This window comes from Diospyros lotus, chromosome 3, assembly GCF_014633365.1.
Source record: "Diospyros lotus cultivar Yz01 chromosome 3, ASM1463336v1, whole genome shotgun sequence".
Taxonomy (NCBI): Eukaryota; Viridiplantae; Streptophyta; class Magnoliopsida; order Ericales; family Ebenaceae; genus Diospyros; species Diospyros lotus.
The window spans coordinates 4,514,792-4,534,327 of NC_068340.1; the positions used below are offsets into that span (position 1 = coordinate 4,514,792).

At 34.8% G+C, this 19,536-nt stretch overlaps 1 protein-coding gene across 2 annotated transcripts; it reads right to left on the reverse strand.

The window, feature by feature from the left end:
- Positions 1-1,346: 1,346 nt before the first annotated feature.
- On the reverse strand, positions 1,347-18,879 carry LOC127797446 (gamma-tubulin complex component 2). 2 transcript variants are annotated; one of them, XM_052330355.1, is made up of 22 exons: positions 18,673-18,879; positions 18,437-18,525; positions 18,196-18,248; positions 17,459-17,504; positions 16,466-16,600; positions 15,735-15,866; positions 9,591-9,674; positions 9,404-9,502; positions 9,188-9,279; positions 7,878-7,950; positions 7,652-7,804; positions 7,415-7,534; positions 7,255-7,308; positions 4,524-4,607; positions 4,336-4,410; positions 4,121-4,249; positions 3,544-3,669; positions 3,358-3,465; positions 2,978-3,040; positions 2,708-2,782; positions 1,920-2,122; positions 1,347-1,753 (listed from the first exon to the last, which is right to left on the reverse strand). In XM_052330355.1, the coding sequence occupies exons 2-22, from the start codon at positions 18,509-18,511 to the stop codon at positions 1,627-1,629; spliced, it is 2,106 nt and encodes a 701-aa protein (XP_052186315.1). In that variant the 5' UTR covers positions 18,512-18,525; positions 18,673-18,879; the 3' UTR covers positions 1,347-1,626. The 2 variants fall into 2 exon arrangements, with proteins under 2 accessions (XP_052186315.1, XP_052186316.1); XM_052330356.1 differs by lacking the exons at positions 17,459-17,504; positions 18,196-18,248.
- Positions 18,880-19,536: the final 657 nt, after the last annotated feature.

The following is a 19,536-nucleotide window of genomic DNA, read 5'->3' on the forward strand; positions in this document are numbered from 1 at the left end:
TCTTATTATTTGCTTTAGTTATAAAATGTAGTCAACCTCCATTTAAATAAATTACTAAACCGTGACTGTCACGTCATCCACATTACATATTACTAATATACCATGTCAACCCATGTTGCACCTCTTCTTTTTTGCCTGCATGGGCAGCTTAGTTGGTCAGTAGCAGTGAAATTGGAACAAATGACCTAGGATCGAGTCTCACCAGTGACAGTGTGGGAGCAATCTCTCAAATGAGGGAGCTCCTTGTGCGCAGTGTGCACTGGTCTAGCTCTGTTGGTTGGCTGAGTCACCATGATTAACCTCCCCTCACATTCCTGTCAGCCCGGGAGTGAGGGCACCCAGGGTGAGCGATTTCACCTTTTGGAACAAAATATACCACGTCAATCATTTGCATGAAATATGACAAGTATTAAATTAAAATTACCTTTTTCATCACAATTTTTTTTCTTGTTAATATATTTTTATTTACAGAAAAAAGAAAATAAGATATAATAAATACATTTAAAATATATATATATATATATATTACATCTTAATCAGAGCTTATTAACATGTTATTACCAATTTTACACAATTTTTATAAAATAAGGTTACCTTTTCCGGAATGAATTTATCCTCATTTACTGTTGCATTTAGCACCTCCTGTAATGTAAAAGGCTATTGCTAACTTTTATTTTAATGCCAATAATTAAGGAGCATTAATTACACATTATTTTCTGATAATACATGTTTGCACCCATTTTCAGTATTGAACAATTTCTATTGATTGGTGTTAAAACAAGTACATTTAGTACAATGAAATCAACCAATAAAAATATATAAATACATATTATCTGAAAATACTTATACTTGATGCTCCCCCTAAGGCTATGATTAGCATTACCTAATGTACAAATATTGACAAGATTTCTATAGCAACCCATTCGGGAATGAATTCATCCTCATTTATTGTTGCATTTAGCACCTCTTTTAATGTTGAATTACCCTAAGGGCAATAATCAAGACGCATTAGATATATGTTATTTTCAGATAATTTCTATTATTATACTTCACCTTTAGGACTAGATATTTTTTGAATGAAAAAAGGACAATATTCACTACTAGTTAGAGGGTAAATTATCAAAAACAATTAAATTTTTATTTTAAGGTAAATGGTCCCTGGACGAAGAGTACATTACATAAATCATTTATACTTTTATATTGAGAAAAATTTTAAAAAAATAATAATCAAACCCCCCTAGACGAAGGGTTCATACTCTGAGCCCCCAGATTTGCTGAGGGTAAACCCAATTCTTCCCTGGCTTTGCCTTATTTTCCTTAACAACAAACAGTGCTATCCTTACATCTTCAAGAATAAGGGCAGATTAACAAATAAATATATGAACGTATATCTCACAAGACAAGAGAAGCCCATTACATGTTTAAAGTCAAAAACACAAATCAGCAGTGCCAGGCATCCGCAGCCAAGCACCTTATCTCTCAACCCACCACCACAATCAAAGTTCCATTGATCTCTTCCCTTACACTCAACCAATAGTACGGCCGACAGGCAAGGCAACATAACGTAAACCTAGCCTCAAGGAATATATCAACTCCCAAAAATTGCGAGAGGGAGGATGTCAGAAACTACTGCTCCCTTCCAACTCCAAGAATACACTGAGCAAGATGAGTTAAATATGGTTCGGCTTGAGAACTGCTGCTCAAAATTGGCCCGAGGCTCTGAAGCTCAGAATTGAATTCCCTCTCGAATCTCCTGCAGATTATTCATGTGCGTGAAGGAAGACAGAGAGAGAGCGAGCGAGCGAGAGAGAGAGAGAGAGAGAGAGATGCCAATATATGTGCGTATACATATATATATATATATAAAGAGAGAGAGAGAGAGAGAGAGCGAGAGAGGAAGAGAGAGATTTATAACATACAGAATAGATTCTGTCACAGTTGCATTTTCTGCGGCAAACTTAAGTGTGTGAGATGGGTGCCTTATTTTCAAATGTCTTATCTTTTCCATCCCAAGGGAACCGTCAGATGGCGTATCAATCTTAGGGATGTCAATGGAAGAAGAAATCACCCATTGTGTTGCTGCTGCATACTGAAGGCATATAGATTTCAGCCTCTCCACTTTCTGCACATATCAGAACTCAGATGAAAACCCAAAGCAGAATACAGTAGCAAGTACAACAATAACAATAACCACAAGCCTTAATCCAACTAGTAGGGGCAGAGCAATATACAGCAAGTAAGAAAAGAAAATTATTAACAGCAAATAAGAAGGTATGCCACCTAAGTTGACACATTCTGAAGTAGATAACAGCCTATCAACTAATTTAAAAACAGAAACTACTTAAATGTGGCAATTGTTTTGCAGCATTCACCCAAAGAGAAAAAAGATTAAACTAAAAATGTGAGGAACAAGTTACATGGGATCTCCATTTCAGTACTACGGAGACTGGTGCCTGATTTTGAATACATAAAAATGGCTTTGAGGCTCCCTTTACGTCATTACAATTTCACAGTAAGTCTCCAAATTCTATGTCCAAGTTCAATATGAATTTAGGAAGGTTGAACTAAAAAACTTCCCCGAAATATTGAAGTTTTGGGAATTGACATATTAATCAAAAGTTTACAAAGGTGCAGGTTTCAGCATGAAACCAAACAGAAAGGTGGTATGACATCAACCACTGCCTGGTAATAACTTTTATAATCTTACCTTAAGGAGCTCAGGCAAAAGAAGCAAGCATTCCCTCAGACACTTCTGGAGGAAAAAATCATGGTATTGGATAACCTGTTTCACATAAAAGATTCAAGTTATAAGTAGTAGGAAGAAGCACAGAGGGACAATAAACAAGCATTGATGATTTACAGAATTGACAGGCTTATTAATTGAGACATGAGATGATAGTATTCTATTTTATATTTTGATTTATGCAAACTTGAACAACCAGAACTCATCAAATTCAATAATAGAATAAATAAATACCTCATCGATGCTCTTTGCAGTTTGCAGTCTATTATGCATCACATGCCAGTTGGGTTCCAGAACCTAAAACAAAAAAAATAGATTTCAAGAAATTTGCATGTCTAGTATCATTTTTCAAATACTATCTTTACATACCGAAAAATATTTGGAATAATATTTCTGCAAACGTCAAAATTCAAGGAAACTGTTTTAAATTGTTTTGTGGATTCTTGAAAAACATTCTGATGTGAAAGTAAGAAGCATGTTGTTTCCAAAAACTTCTCACTGTTTTCATTTCCAAAACACTAAGAGAAAATGAGAAATTTGAAAACCATAGTAAATTACTTGGGCAGGCACACCTCAAGAAATATAAAAAGGAAAGGACGAATTATAAAACATACCTCAAATGTTAGATAATGTAAAAGGCTACTGATAAATTTAAGCATGCTACGGCACAACAGAGATGACCGAGAGATTGCAGTTCCTTGCGTGTTAAGAGCACGGACAACCTGCACAGATTGAAGTATAAGTGGATAAGCGAGAGGAAGTGTCATCCAGAGCTTATGAAAGAGATCTCAGCTCTATACTTGATGTAATTGCCAGGCCCCACAAAGCTGGCGGTCCACATGTTTACAGTGAAACAAGAAACGGAATATCAGCTGATATTTTGTTAAGGCCTTTCTTGATATTACAAGAGACAAAGGCCACTGAACCTGAAACATGAAATAAACATAGGTAAATTCTACGGATGAGAAATCCCTGCTAAGTTGCCATTGGTAACCTGCAGCAAAACCAAGTTTTTTCTTCTTATGGCAAGAAAACCAGAAAAAGATAAAATAATAAAGAATTCCTTCCTGTTAAATGCAGGTGCCTTGCTTATTCAATCTCTCAACAGAATAAATTCCTACGAAGATAGAACAATATATTTGTTTTCACAGTACAATTGGGATCAAAGGGGTAATTATTTACTTACAGATAGGAAGACAATATGGCCCCATTAAGAATGGTCTCAACAAAGAGAATCACTAGGACAACCATAACCCAAATATTCCAGACTAAAATAGTAGGACACACAAGAAGAAAGTTTCAAAGGAAAGCAAGAACTTGAGCACGGTGTGGTTGGGGAAGGAAGCAAGAAAAGACTTCCCATGTGTGGGGACAGACCTTATAGCTCAAAGAAAATGTCTCTAGGCCAGTAATGCTCAAAGGTTCCTCCACATCAGTGCTATCACCAGTCCGTTTGATTTCAAGATCTTTGAGCATGCTCAATGTTCTGATCAAAGTAGATCTTTCCTGAGAGTAAAATAAATTTTGTGATTAAGAATAAAAAATTCACCTTGACACCTCATCATACAACACATGGACAATAAGCAACTAACCACACAACATGTTAAGTCCTCATGACAAGGATCTGCTGCAGCTGCTGTAGTGCGTAAAGCAAGGTCTAGCAGAGACTATTACAGTAATGAAAGATCACAAAAATAAACACATGTAAAACTCATCAAGCAACTAAATGAAATATAACCAAATAAAAAAAAGTAACTAAATGAAATAAAAATAACCAAACCTGCAGCTTCTCAACAGAAATCTCCTCAGGCTTCTTTAAGAGCTCATCTCGAGCTATATCCATAAAATGAACCAAGAAATCACCCTGTTAGAAAAATCAAACATAGAAATGAGTTCCCGAATGCCTGCCCCTAAAGCCTAAGTACCCAGTTTCCTTATGTCACTGGTCCCATTGGCATATGTTTGATTGTATAAAATTCGGCTAATGTGACTTAATATACAGTAACCAAAATTTTGTTCAATCAGAATGCAATATCGTCCTTGGCCCTAAAACATTGCCAAGAAGGATGCATTGCCAAGCAGCTTCATGGGTTCTTTCCGGGGGGTCAGGGCCTTAGACAGGGGGATCTGTTGTCTCCTTATCTCTTTGTCCTTGCTATGCAGATTCTGCATGATATTGTGAGTCACCAAACTAGGTCCTGAGAGTTTCAATTTCACTGGAAGTGTGAGCAGTCTCGTATGGGGATGCTCATGTTTGCAGATGATCTTTTGCTTTTCTCCCATGGGGATCCTTCATCCGTTGGCATTCTGAAATTGTGTTTGGAGAAATTCTTGGCCATGTCTGGCCTCTATGCCAATCCACATAAAAGCAATTGTTTTGTCTCGTGTCGGAACGAAACTTTAAGAGAGGATATTTATAGGGCCTCGGGCTTTCAGAGAGGTTCTCTGCCGATGAGATACTGGGGGTGCCTCTGCTTTCCACCAAGTTATCTTATGGTGATTGTCAGCTCATTATAGATAAGGTGAAGAATAGAGTTTGTTCTTGGCGTAGTAGGATGCTCTCCTTTGGGGGGCGTCTCCAATTAGCTCACTCTGTTATTTCCATTATCTATGGGTACTGGGCCCCAATCTTCATTTTGCCTATGAGGGTGGTTCGTGAGATTGAGCAATTAGTGCGTAATTTCCTGTGGAGCAACAGCAAGACTGAATCCCATAAAGCCAAAGTTGCTTGGCTTGAGGTGTGTTGCCCCAAAGAGAAAGGGGGTTTGGGCCTTAAGCCTTTATCCCTATGGAACCAAGCCCTGGTGGCGAAGCTGATCTAGCGTTTGCTCTCAGGTGAAAGGGAATCTCTCTGGGTTAAGTGGGTTCACTCCTACCATATTAAGACTCGTGTTTCTAGTTGCTCACAATACCTTATGCATGCCCTTGGTGCTAGAAAAAGTTGCTCTCTCTTAGGGGAGTTTTGAGGTCCCGATTTGGGTGGAGGGTTGGGAATGGTCACAGCATTTTTTCTTTGGCATGATTAATGGCATATTATGAGGGTGCTTATTGATTGTTTTTCTCGCCAATTGCCAAGGCAATTAGGCATTTCAACTTTGGCCAAAGTCTCGAACGTCATCAATGATGATGCCTAGAATTGGCCTGAGTTCCCCCCAGCTTTCGAGTCTTCCTCGACTTGGGCAATGTGACGAGCTACGATGGCTTCTTGCATCGAATGGGGTCTTTTCTGTTCGAGCTGTGTTGAAGGAGCTCCTAGTTTCGCGTCCTTGTGTTCCTTGGCACCGGTTGGTTTGGCCTTCTTCTGGCATTCCCGCTCATATGTTTATTTTTTAGCTTGCCATTCGTGAGGGTTTATCTACCCTTGATCGGATTAAATTGTATTTGCCTTTCCCGAATAGATGTTTCTTATGCAGGGATGAGGCAGAGAGGCAAAGTCACCTATTCTTCGAGTGTACCTATTCCCATCAGGTGGTGAATTGTTTCTGAAGATCGCAAAAGTTCGCTTGGCTGGGGCATTGCTGGGAGACTAGGGTGCTTGGGGCTACAACTAAGTGGAGCAACAAGAGTACTTGGCAGATTGCGAACAAGATGGTTCTTCAGGCGATAGTCTACTTTATTTGGAAGGAGCAAAACAATAGATGCTTTTGGGACTAGAAGAGATCAACTTTTCAGCTGGCGCATCAGATTCATTGCGCTGTATGGGCCCGTCCTATGACCGTTCGGCTCTAGCCTTCTCTCCAGAGTAGCACTCTACGGCATTTTTGGAGGTTGCTACTTGATTAGTCATCTCTCCTCCATTGAGATGCCATGAACTGTCCTGAGGATTCTGTTGGATATCTTTTTTCCAGAGTGTTATGCTATTATCTTCAGTGATTTTTGGTTCATCTGTCGCGCTGTCGGATTGCTGAGTTGTGGAGTCCCCTTCTCCTTGGTAGGAGGGGTGAGTTGATAGTGTTCATCTCCTTGGTTTAGGTGGTCATGTTTTGGTTGTTTTTTGTGTTTTTCCTCTTACCATTGTTTTTATCTTGTATACATTTTCTTCTTTTTGTTTTTTTGGCCTAGAGGGTGTTTGTGGCTGGTTATTCACCCTTGATTTTTTGCTGGTCCGGGGTTTGCCTTGGCCTTTGTCTGTAGCCGCTTTGGCATGGTTTTTTGTTCTAGGAAATTCTTATTTACAAAAATAAATAAATAAATAAACTATTAATTATTATCTTAACCAGCAAAAATAATATATATACACTATTAGTTGTGAAAGGTGCATAAAATGCTGTGAACTCAAATGGAAAACTCTAAACCAAATGATCAGACCAGTTAAAAAGTTCTGCTGACCTAGGGGGAGAGAGAGGGAGAGGGAGAGAGAGAGAGCTCCTTTGTTCCAGGTTTAATCTGACAATTCATCACATAAGATTAACTTCCACTAATTCATTCACTTTTTCTTTTTCTTTTTCTTTTTCTTTTTCTTTTTTTGTTAATAGGAAAGATTCCACTAACTAATTCGTTTGAAATTGTACCTGGTCAAGAAGAAGATAATGTTTCATAGACCGCAGCTTTCCCATGAGGTCATACTAGATTAAAAAAAGAAATACTTGCTATCAGTAAAATTGTTATGAAGATAAAGAAAATAGTTAATGAGGAAAAGATGCATGTTTTGTTGAATAAAGCGAACTGCACCTTTTCTTTTATGAGATTTAAGAGCTCACCACTGGCAAACTCATAAGCAGCCTTTATACACTCAAGATATTGATGATTTCCGCCAAAGCTCATCAATTTGAATTGTTCTGAAATGGGGACCTACAAAAATAATCTATTGGTCAACAGGTTCAATAAAAACACCAGATAAAGAGCACAAAGAGAACTTCAGAAAAAAGCAAATGAACCATAAAGCAAGAATATAGCATAAGAAAAAACCTGAACACTGTGCCCACATTCCCTCATCACATTCAAATATTTTCCCGTAGTCAAAATTGTTCCAGCAGCATTTGTAAGGAAGGTAGGAATATCATCCTTCAGACTGTAACGTTGTCGCCAATATTTTGCACCATAATCTTGAGTAAGACTTTCCTATTTGTGATAAAATGGGTAAGGATACAAACCCACAATAGTATTGCACTTATACTTATCTCTGAAGAAATACCTTTTGCAGAGACTTATTCTCGGCAATAAAGAACTCGTCATATGGATCATCAATCACTCCTTCATACAACCACCTAGAGATATTAAATCAGTTCCAGATTTAGTCATAACATAAAGGAGAGTGAATTCAGGGGAAAGATAAAATGATATCAGCTATAGCAAATAAAATTGTAAGGAAATGGAAACGATATCAGCTCTCAAAGATACAAAGCCATATGTGCCAAAACACAGTATGTGTCAACTTACCATAATGCAAGCCCTTCAAATATCACACCTAATTTGAACAGAAACTTAAAAACTTTTTTCTGTAAATATAATTATTTGAGCCCTTCAAATATCACACCTAATTTGAACAGAAACTTAAGACTTTTTTATGTAAATATAATTATTTGAAATTCCATGTTCAAGGAACAATTTATTCAAGGAACCTTCCAGTATAAGCAATGAAAAAAATTGAGGGAATAGTACACAAAACATAATCAAATTTGGGAATTGTTTTACTGCAAATGCCAGTAATAAAAAAGCTAAAAGCCTAAAAATCAAACATCACAGTAATCTAAATGTCCACTAAGAGATCATTTACTTCATTTAAATGTTAAATCATTCATTTACATGTTTGACGGATTACAAATATTAGCTGTTTTGCATTCAAATAACTTTAAAAGAGAATTTTAGTGACAGAACCATGGAGAAGGTCAGCCTCACATCTACTCAAAAACAGGTCAATTTATGGACTCAAGATACAGAATTATTGATAGCAATACCAACTTATGAATCCCAAAATAACTTCAACCAGCTTCTGCAGTTACAAAGTCCGGTATAAGAGATCTGTTCAATCTTGGGTAAAAAGTAGAAACAACAAGCTAAGATGACAACTCCTAAGCTTGCCATTTTGGGCAGGTTAACATATTTGTTGCTTGTCATGGTATTATTTATGGCATCAAACCAAATGTATCACCCATGTACAAGTCGGTCTAAGGCCACTAGGCAGCAGGGCCAGTGATCTAACAGTGATGTTTGTGATGAACTATGAGTCTCTGACTGCCATGAGGGCATAAGAATATATAGAAGGAAGATAGTAAAAACACCAATTTGTATAGAAGATTGATTAGTCCAATATCAGAAGCTTTTGACAGTGATTTTGGCTATATAGCCCAAATGACAATGCCTTAGGTAGTCTTTTGGGTGATTTCTCATGGTTGATATTTCATGGTGTTATAATTGATGCCACCATACAATTTGAAAATTGGAATAAAAAACACTAGGCCTCCTCTTAGACAAGTTTATGAGCCACTGATGGACACGAAGTACCTTTCTAATATGCCAAGATAAGCATTGGTTGCATTTTGTGTTATCTTTTCCAGTAATGACCTGACTGCATGATCGCCTGCCATGGCTTTAGCCTAGAGACAGATAAGATGACACTTAGAAAAAAAAATAAAAAACAATGGTGGAAGTAATAAATGGATAGCAGCCTTCTGAAGGTATTCTACGTCAACACAACTTATGACAAGCCAACTACCAGACCTGACTCTGCAGAAGATTAAGCACTGCTGATCCCACAAAATTACTAGCTAAAGCCTTTTTTATCACAACAGACAGTGCTTGCATTGATCCCATCATCGGCTGCAATAATGCATGAAAAGATGATTGGTGAAGATTGCATAAGGGAAAAGAGTGCATAAGGGGAAAGAGTCTTTCTTATGGAACAAACCTGACAGTAAAACCATAATCCTTGAATCGAAAGTCTTCCCAATCGAAACTGATGTTCAAGCTGTGCCACCATGGCCTGGTAATCCTAAAAGTAATAAAATAGAAGTAACATTTAACTGCAGACAGAAAATTGCTTATGAAGAGTTCATATGCCTGAGCAAAACAATAACTATCATCAATCCAACCCAACGCCAGTAAACGCCAATAGAATAACTTCGAGAGATGATCAGTTCAATGTCGAACTTAGAATGAATGGACAGCCATCCAGGAAAGGTATTTATCACATAGAACAAATTATTGTTACCAAATCTTGGAGGTATACTTGATGGAAATGAGTGGTGAAAAATAATGCAATATGCTAGCAAATTTTCTCCACTGTTTTCCTGTAGCTAAGAACGGTAAATGATCCTTATTGGTTACAGATTACAACAAATTAAGAAAAAATTACATCTTTACAAAAGAAATAGAAGTGATTTGAAGACATAGGAAAAGAAAGCAATCTGGACTTAAAAAAAAAACTAAAATTTGATCATCACAATAAAAATAGCATAAAAAACATGGTTAGTTTCTTAACTGTAAGAAATGCAAAAGAACTCTAAGAGAGATATGTATTAAAAGGTGCCAAAGAACAACATACACAAAGCCATACAACTCCATTTCCACGCACAAAATTCAAGCGCTCAGGAAAAAAAAAATGAAAAAAGGATGAATTCTGGGCCCAAGGAGTGTGCAAGAAACTTGGTAAAAGCACTTAAACAGGAAAGAGTAACTAGGATTCCATTACAACACAACCCCACATTTGGATGTATGACTATCAAGTATTAACATTTTGACTCTAGGAACCATCCTAACAAGTTGATCATCAATCCATTTTTCAGCCAGTTTCCATAAATGTACTCTATTGAAGTGCTTCAGAAAATATTATAAATGTACTCTATTATAGGCTTATAAATTACTAATGACTTCCATTTTTTTTTTTTGCTGAGTACTAATGACTTCTTTGTTCTGTCGATTCTTAATGGTAGTGAAATATGAAGTTTAGCACAAAATCATGCCTGTTTGGCAAATTTGTATTATGTCAAAACATTTCTAAATTAGCGTAATTGAACACAAAATTGCTAATATACAAATGGTTGGACCATACGTTACCAAATCAAAGAACTAATGCAAAATATTTGTCCTTTTAAAGGATGCTGAATCTTTAAGGCAATTGAAAATTTAATTGTAATGAAAATCAAACAATTCCTGAATTACATTAGGTGATTTCAGTTATGATATTTGCAAAACAAAATGCAGACTGCTTGTAATATATATGTACCAGCTAAAACAACAACATACCTAGCCTTTATCCCCCCAAGTGGGGTTGGATAAAAGAATTATAGCTTTCCACGCATTTCTATCTATAGTTTTATCTTCTATAAGTCTCATATAACTAATATCAAACCAAGTGTCTCCAAGCAAGGTCTTTCTTGGCCTTTCTCTACCTCTTTTGTTAAATACTTGTTCTATTCCATCCACTCTCCTCACATAAGCGCGTATTGGTCTTCCCATCTTAATCGTGTTTCAAGCATCTTATATCCAACAAAAGCCACTCCAACCTTATTACAAATAACCTCATTTTTAATTTTATCCTTTACTGCCTAGTCATGCATCCATCTTAGCATCCATCTCCCTTACACTCATATTTTGCACATGTTAGTGTTTTACTACCTAACATTTTGTACCATACAACAGAGCTTGTCTTATAACTATCTTATAAAATTGTCCTTTTAGTTTTAATGAAATCTTACTATCGCATACAAACCCAAATGCATTTTTCAGTTTTAGCTATCCTATCATAATTCTATAGTAAATCCTCTTTAATCTCCCTATCTTTTTAGATGATTTGATCCAATATATTTGAACTTAGGCCCGACCACGGTTCGGTTTGAACTGTGAACCGAATCAAAACCATTCTTCTAAAAACCAAACCAAAACCATTTTTTCAGTTTAAATTCAAAAACTAGAACCAGAACCAAAGACTCTTGATTCAGTTCCCGTTCTTAAAAATAAGGAACCAAAACCAAAACCGGTTCAAACCGTTAAAAAATAAATTAAATAAATATATAATGTATAACATAATGCAGCAACAAACAAAAATTAAATTTGACCCTTGTTGCAATCGTTAGCCTGAATTTAATAGATTGCACTGCAGCAGCCATGCAATCTGATTACACGGTTGCTGCAGACTGCAATCTGATTGCACTGCACTACTGCAGTGCAGTGCAATCAAATTGCATTGGCAACGGTCAAATTGACCGTTACTTTCATTTTAAATTATTATTAATTTTAAAAATATATTTAAATACTCTATAAATACCCCCCTTTTAATTTCATTTTTTCATTCACAACTCAATTCTCACTTCTTACTATCATTCTCTCAATTTTCATTTCAATTTTATTTTTTTACACTTAGTAATTACAATTTGATTTTGCAATTATTTTTCTGTTAATCTTCTAATTCTATTCAATTTTTTTTTATCAAAAAAATGTCAAGTGACAAAGGCAAGAGTAAGGTTGGGGAATCTACCCAAAGTGAGCCATTGTTTCTTGAACATATTTCTACACAAGAATCCCAACACATAAACATTGATGATGAAGGTGAAGATCAACAACAAGAGCAATCTACCCCCCCAAAAAAAAATGTTGAAATCCAACACTTTCAAGGTACATTTCAAGAAAATTCATTTGGCAAATGGGTCTATACAAGTTACTTGCAACTATTGTGGACAACAATTCAAGTACAAAGATGGTGGTGGATATTGGACGTTTAACAAGCACTTGAATAGCAAGTATCCAACTCAAGTGGGTCTTGACAAGAAACAGTCTCAAATAGCCGGGTTTGCAACTTCTAATCCCTCTTTTATTTTTGTTTATTCCGATGAAAAAAATAGGGAAGAATTAGCTAAAATGATTTCTATTGAACATTTATCTTTTAGTTTTGGTGAAAAAATAGGATTTGTTAATTATTGTCAAAATGCTTTAAATCATTCGGCTAAACGTGTGCCTAGAACCACTCTTACACATACACTTCATTCACTTTATAAAAAAGGAAAAAAAGAGTTTCAAAAATTTTTCAGAAATTTAAATGGTAAAGTTTCTATTTGTAGTGATCATTGGCAAATGCATTCATATATGGGCATTACATGTCATTGGATTGATGATAGTTGGAACATTCAAAAACGTATTATTGCATTTAGAGTTTTTGATAAAAGACATACCACCGAAAATATTTACAAAATTATTAGTTCTATTTTGCAAGAATATTATTTAGGGAATAAAATTTTTTCTATTGGTTTTGACAATTCTTTTCATAATATTGTTTCTATTAGAGAATTGGAAAATATTTGTAAACCAAGTTTTGAAGGTAAATTTTTTCATATAAGATGTTCATGTCATGTATTAAATTTATGTGTTCAAGATGGATTGAGGTCTCTTGAAATTTATCTTACCCCTATTAAAAAAGTTATTTCATATTTGTGGGCTCACACACAAGTAATGAAAGAATGAGATAGATTTTGTAAGGAAAATGAAATGAGAACTAAAAGATTTCCTAGAGATGTTCCAACATGTTGGAACTCAACTTATGAATTATTTTTTCATAGACAATTGTTATGTGCTTTTATTGCAAATAATGTTGGCTCTATTGTTTTATATCCCCAACAACGAAATATTTGTGAAAAAAATTTAAATTTATTAAAAGTGTTTAATGATGCTACATATACATTATCTGGTGTTTATTATGCTACATCTTCATTATTTTTAATGGTATGCATTAATATTGTAAATGTTATGCAAGAGTGTGAAAATGATGAAGAGTTAAAAGAAACAATTAGTTTGATGAAAACAAAATGGTGTAATTATTTTGATGAAATTCCTAAAATTTATCTTGTTGCTATTGTTTTTTATCCTAGATGTAAATTAGATGGTTTGTTTGACTATTTGAATTTGTATGTTGAATGTTTAGGAAAAACTTATTATGATGTTGCACAAAAAGTAAATTACATTTGAAAATTAATTTTTGATATGTATATTGAGTTTAGTGTTAATTTTAATAATGTTGCTCAACAATCTTCTCAATCTTTAAATATGGAGGAATTTTTTAAAATGAGTAAGGCAGAACAACTATTATTTCAAAGGCAAAAGAAACCAAGTAATTTATCAAGTTCTACATCTAAAATTGATTTATATCTAACAACTTCTTTTGAGTTTAATATCTGTCCATCTTTGAAAGATTTTCCAATTTTAGAATGGTGGAAAGAACATTCAAACAATTTTCCTATTTTATCACAAATTGCTAAATAAATTATAGCAACTCCTGTCACTCAACAATGGCAGTTGAACAAGCATTTAGTGCGGGAGGGAGTATTTTGGATGAGATGCGATCGAGTATAACTCTAGAATCGATTGAGGCACAAACTTGCATGGATGATTGGACCAAACCGAAACTTAAGACAACAAGAGATCGTCGGCAATAATAGTGAAGATTTATATAAGATTATAACTGAAGGCACAATAACAGGTACTTCATAAAATAATTCCAACTAAGAGGGTTACAAATTCAAACGGTACGTGAACTACATGGGCTTTGATTCCTTTAAACCCCAAAAGGATACGTAGGCAACTTGATTTATATAAATTAAGTCCAAGCCCCTTTTTTTCTTTTCTTTTTCTTTTTATTAAATAGGTTTGAACTTAACCAAATCGTCAAGGAACCGAAACCATCTATAGATGATGTCTTTAGGATGGGTGGACGGAATGAAAATGGTGGAAAAGGGTGGTCGATCTCGTCTATGAGAGACAATATAGTGGAACAGCACCATTTTCTTCCAAAACCCTAATTTTTGTCTCCCCCAAATTTGGGGAGAATGGATGGAATAGAAATTATAGAAAACATCACTTTTATGTATTGACAACATTAACCTCGATAACTTATAAAGCTCAAACTTGTTCTTGACTTCACAAAAGTCTACCTTTTTATGAATTGATTGTCATTCACTTTAATATCTTTCCATTCCATCTATTTTCACTACTTTCCCAAAGAAGGAGAAATTATTCTTACATTCATTTCCATCCCTTACCCCACGCCCAACAACAAAGAGAAAAAATTTTACATTTTATTCCACTCCTTTTCATTCCATTTCATTACTAACTCTCCTAAACAAAGCCTTACAGTGGCCATCAACCAATCTTGCAAAGGAGTTCAAAGGACTCAACATAGACTTATTGTTTTCGACTACCATACCAAAAATGGAAAATGAAGGATTATAATAGTGAAGCCCAAGAATCAAACAGTAGCTTTTTAAAAGGTGAAAAATAAGTTATTATCAAGAAAAAGAAGTGTATGACAAAAGAGATTAAATTGTAGAAGGTAAGGCAAACCTAATGTGGAATGAGATGATAGCTACAAATTCAAAACATGGCAAAAACTATTCCATGAGAGTAAAATGAAAAAGCTCCAAAAGGACCAAAACTAAAGGAGTTATGGTCGCGGAGTGAGGAGATACAAAAAAAAGATTCAAGACCAATTGAACTTCATATAAGAATTTGCTAACATATCCTAATGAGAAAAATTCAAGGATGCATATTTTGGCTAAAAAGGAAACAAAGAAAACCATCAATGAAGCAAGGTCAACATGTTAGGCCCAAGTATGTGTTAGAGAGAGATAAGAGCTGCTCCTGGTTTCATATGAGATGCAAATTAATCGGGTCACAACAGATGATAAAATGGTATCTATCATTAATAATGGACTAAGCCATAAAGGAATTGAAGAGTTCCCGGACCACGGCTCAAACAAGGAAATCTTTGACTAGAGCATCTAGACAGTTTGACTTCAATAAAACAGGATAGAATTTGTCATTTAGGCCATATTTTCCCTTCTGTTTCACTTCTAAACTTAAGCTAACATTAGTTGAGAATGACTTCAGGTTTTGCCCATAGTTTTCATTTTTCCAGAAATAAGACAATTTAAACGTGTTTGCATGATGATTAAAATTGTGTCTGAATACAAGATAAGATAATCTGCATACAGGTGAAGAAAACAAAATAAAAACTGTCCAAATCCAATAAAACTCAAGCAAATAACTTACAACACAGAAAACCTACTAGAAGGAGTGCTCGTAGTGCAGCAGCAAAGGCATGATTAACTAGACCTGTCTTGAACTGAGACCTTGATTCCACAAACTGATTAATCAACAAATAGCACTCACACAATGGGAATAGCCGTTTTGCCAATTCCTGCAGTGACAGTTGTAATCAATTGAAAGTATAAAATCTCAAACGAAATGAGTAATTACAACTGCATCAAGCCCAATAATTAGATGACATCTAAGACCAACATTATTAATATCATACAGCTTGATTTAAAAAACTTCCTTAGGCACTTGGTCTGTTTTCCGCCAACCATTTAGGAGCTTTAAATCTATGAACATAGATACTAATTCTGCAACACAACTAATTTAAATTAATAATCACGAATAACAAACTAAAATCTAAATCACATCAAACTGGAACAAAGCCATGGGATAATACTTCTGCAATTTCAGTTCAAAAAAACAAATTCCATTCACAAAGGAGTTCAGCCTCAAGTAAGAACATAAGATTATAAGAATGATTATATGAACTCATCTGAGTCATCCAATTTCTCTATGAATCATACTCACTCAAAGAATTAAATAAGAAACTACAAAAACTTATTAAGCTATGCATGGAAAGGTATAAAATTGAACAAACAAGTAAAAAGAACTAGAATAACAAATTCAAGGCAGAAAATATTCAGAATAATAGCTACTGCCAAAAGGTCTTAAGGGTGAGTTTCACAAAGAGAATATTCTAACCTGAAATGCTAAATCCATAGATGCATCAACCTGGAAGGTAAAATTATCATCCTTCCCTTGTACTCTTTTGATCGAAGTGTATCGTCCTTCAACTCCAATCAAAGCAGACAAAAGATCATCAATGACAATCAGTTCCTGCATATAAAAGGAACACCACTTAAAATAAGTTATAATACATAATATGACTTGGAAAAATATGCTATTGAACAATAGTTTATGACATGAGGTCCAAACAATTTTAAGTTTTCTGTAACTTATAATTTTCAAAAGTTGCAATTGTAGGGGAATGAATGCAAGTATCCCGGTCGGTGCCTTCAGGTAAGTACGACAGTCACTGCTATAGCAAAGAATTTCTAGAGATAGAGAGAGAGGGAGAGAGAGAGTCTAAGCAAGGAGGGGACAAACATGTCCACAGCAATGACAATCATGTCCACAGCAACTCTAGACAACTATTATCCATGGGAAAAGCCAAACCAATGGAGGCTAGCCCCTTCATATGTACAGAGCTGTGTGGTCCAAGGACATGGTTGGCTTTGCATGGTCTAACACACAGTGAAAATAAACACAAACTTCTGAGAGCAGTGATATCATCTAAGAAGGGAGTCGTTCGGAGGACAAACCCCAATCAGGGGACTGTCAGTAGACACCTCTAGGGCCTAACATCTCTTTTTATCTCCACGGCCTTTGAGAATTTTTTTACAATGGATATTATGGTTAGTGTACATTGTTTTGTACTTTAATAAATATTATGATATAAGGATTATTGACTTCGTGTTCCTCATGTCTCAGCTTGGAGTTCACAACCAGTCAACTACTAAAAGAGGAGTGCAGCAGGAGCAACCTTACGTTGCTACCAAGACTAAGTTGTGTGGATAAAATCATAAAATGATCTCCTATTAATAACTAGACACAATTTTAATTGACAAATCATCACAATACAATAGTAACAGCAAGATACACATATACCAGTCAATTATTCATGAAATAGCATACCTGAACAGAAGCATTGTAGCAACCTATGGCCTTCTCCATTCCAGGACTGTTTATCAAGTAATTGGAGCAACCACACAACCAAATCAACAATCGACAAAGGAATGGCAGAGAATAAAATCAGTATTCCAAATACCAATTGTTATAACTAGCATTAAATGCTAAATAATCTAAATGATTAGGGGAAGTTTTAAACAGAGTACTGTAGGGGTGTTCAAAAAAACCGGTGCACCACGGAAACCGGCCAAACCAAACCGAACCGATCTGTTTTTTTTTTGGCGGTCGAAAACGATTTGGATTCTGTCCAAACCGCGCGGTTTGCGGTTTGGACAATTGGCGGTTCGGTTTTAAACCGAACCGCCCAAGAAAATAATAAAAAAAATTATAAAAAAAATATTATTATAAAAATCTAATAATTGGCAGCCCTATCCTATTTATTTTTTACACTATTTTGTCTTTATTTTTTGCTCCTATTTATTTACATTTAATTGTCTTTATTTACCAATATTTGTGTCTTTATTTATCATTTTTAAATATCTTTTTTAGTGATTTTAAATAACATTTCAAACTGTGATTTGGCCGAACCCAAACCAGACCGTGAAAAACCGCATTAGCGGTTTGGCATGGTGAAAATGATTCAGACCGGCCAAACCGCACCGCGAACACCCCTAGAGTACTGTATCCATACAAAAGACAACTAAAGAACTACTAGCAAAAGCACAAGACTGAAGTATGTGTACCTAAACAAATCCATTGAAAAGCCAGCAGTTTGAGAGGATGAGGCCTTTGATTCCTAATGAAATAAAACATCATAGCACAACACATGTTCAGAAACAAACACCTTATTGACCAGAAATAGTAAGGATTTTGTCCTTAAAGCAAGTCAACAATCTTAGCTCTTCAGCAAACGTATACATATAAAAAGAAACAAATGTACATAGAGATAGAAGGATGAGAGAATAAAGGGAGAGGGACTAGAACCTGGTGAAATTGACCGGTGAGGAAGGGTCTATCAGCATTCCATCGAGGAGTTAAAGGCGGGCACAACGAATCCATGGAACAGTAAGTATCTGTGTATATATACATAGTACACACATACACGTGCAGATTGTACATTAAACAACTTTGGATGAACGTTAAAAACAAGATTCAGAATGATAAAATTCAAAGAAAATTTGAAATGATGCTTCAGATGAGGGAGAAGAGATTGAGCTTACATATAGATATATGTGTGCAATTAGGGTTTCTTCACAGCTGCATCTGAGAGAAATGAATCTGAGATCGGAAATCCTGCAACAGATCGGAAAGTCGGTTCCAGTAAGCTGATCGAAGTGACAGAGGCGAATCGGTTTGTAGAGTTTCAGAGAGAGAGAGCAGAATCCGCAAATTGAAGCGGGAGTGCGCGTTAGAAAATTGAAGCTATATCTGGCCAAGCTCTTAAATGACTGATTTTAAGACAGAGAAATGTTTACTTAAGTAAAAGAATAAAAAAATTAAATAAATATTCATTAAGTAACATTTGATAATTATAATTTATTTTCTAATTGTTTAGAGAAGTATAATATAAATTTTGGTATTATAATAAAACTATTTAATGAATTAATTATTATTTTAGATATCAATTTTGTTAATATAATTAATTTTTATATTTTAAACAATATGATATTTAAAGAAAACACATTTTTGAAATAAAAATTCTTATTTTCACGTATGAAGATGTAAATGAGGTTAGATTAACTTTATTTATATATTTATTTAAATACATTTTAAAATAGTTTTGTACTTATATTTTCATTTTCACATTTATTTTAATGTATTGAATAATATATTTGAATATTTTTTTATATATAAATTTAATTATCTTACCTCCCTATATTTATCTACAGCATACATGTACATTAATTATTATTATATTTTAAATTATTAAATTATGATTACTAGTCTGAAGGTGACGACGGAGGGCTTTTTCATTTATAGGCTCGGAGATGTGGGGCCCAGGGAAATTTTGAAAACTGTGTTTTAACATTTTGATGAAGAAAATTTAGAAATTATTTTAAATATTTTTTAATTTCAATTCAAAT